This window comes from Cynoglossus semilaevis, unplaced genomic scaffold (genome assembly GCF_000523025.1).
Source record: "Cynoglossus semilaevis isolate Cse_v1.0 unplaced genomic scaffold, Cse_v1.0 scaffold1292, whole genome shotgun sequence".
Taxonomy (NCBI): domain Eukaryota; kingdom Metazoa; phylum Chordata; class Actinopteri; order Pleuronectiformes; family Cynoglossidae; genus Cynoglossus; species Cynoglossus semilaevis.
Window position 1 is genome coordinate 9196 of NW_007585138.1, and position 1049 is coordinate 10244.

Below are 1049 nucleotides of genomic sequence, written 5' to 3' on the forward strand. Positions count from 1 at the left end.
AGGCACTTAGCATGTAGCTTAGCATGTAGCATATTACTGTACCAGCGCAGGGACCTCAAACATGAAGGAACTGAACTAGAGCTGAAACTAAAAGGGTTTTTTTCTCACTTTAAGTAAGTAATATCATGACATACTGTGTTGTACTGCAGTATGTTGTACATTTTTTCAGTTTCCCCGAGTCTGTCACAGTTTAGTTAACAACACGACCTCATCCATCTTTAACAGAAACCACGACGACGCATTTCTGAGATTTCTCTGCTCTTCGACCGAACTGAGACGCACGCATACATTATACATGAGTTTTATGCTCCGCGGCGTGTACTGCGTGTAACGCTACGTGACGTGCGTGATTCGCTACAGAAACAAAACAAAACAAAACAAAAAAAACAGAAAAAATACATATTTTTTTATATTTTATTATATAATATATAATATATTTTATAATTATTTTATTTTTTTTATTTTATATTTTATATAACAGGTATATAAACAAAATAAATAAAAATACAATAAATATATAAATATATATTTTTTTGTCACATAAACCAAACTTTTTTTTCACTTTTTGTATGAATTGTTTTTTGTTTTAAAATCCGATATAGAGAGAAGCTTAGTAGATATTTGCTACTACATAGCTAACTGAGCTAACGGCTGAGCTACTGCCAAAATGCTGGAAAACGTCAACTCAAAGTCTTGATATCAGACGTCAGTCACGTGTCATGTGACCTTTGCCTTTCACAAGAACAATGAAGAGAGAAAAAAGTAATACACCCTGTTGAATTTAAAATAAAAAAAATGGGAAATAAAAAAAATACACTAAAAAAAGTTACATTAGCTTACATTCGTTGACAGTGACTTCACCAGACTAACAATAAAAAAGAAAAAAAGTCAGATACCTGAAGGTTCTTCCTCCACACGTTGACGGCAGCGAAGGCGAGCTGCATCTGTTTCCTGCGAGCGTCTTTGTGACGTTTGTAGGCGATCTCGATGAAGATGAGGAAGATCCCGGCGACGATACCACCAGCCACCAACATGAAGACACCTGAGGG

General features: G+C 35.2%; 1 protein-coding gene across 1 annotated transcript in view; it reads right to left on the bottom strand.

Moving 5' to 3' along the window:
• LOC103398876 (glutamate receptor ionotropic, NMDA 1-like) overlaps window positions 1-1049 on the bottom strand; it is a 37232-nt gene that overhangs the window by 5121 nt on the left and 31062 nt on the right. Inside the window, 1 exon segment of the mRNA XM_017030953.2 lies at window positions 897-1042. Coding sequence (XP_016886442.1) covers window positions 897-1042 — 146 coding nt within the window.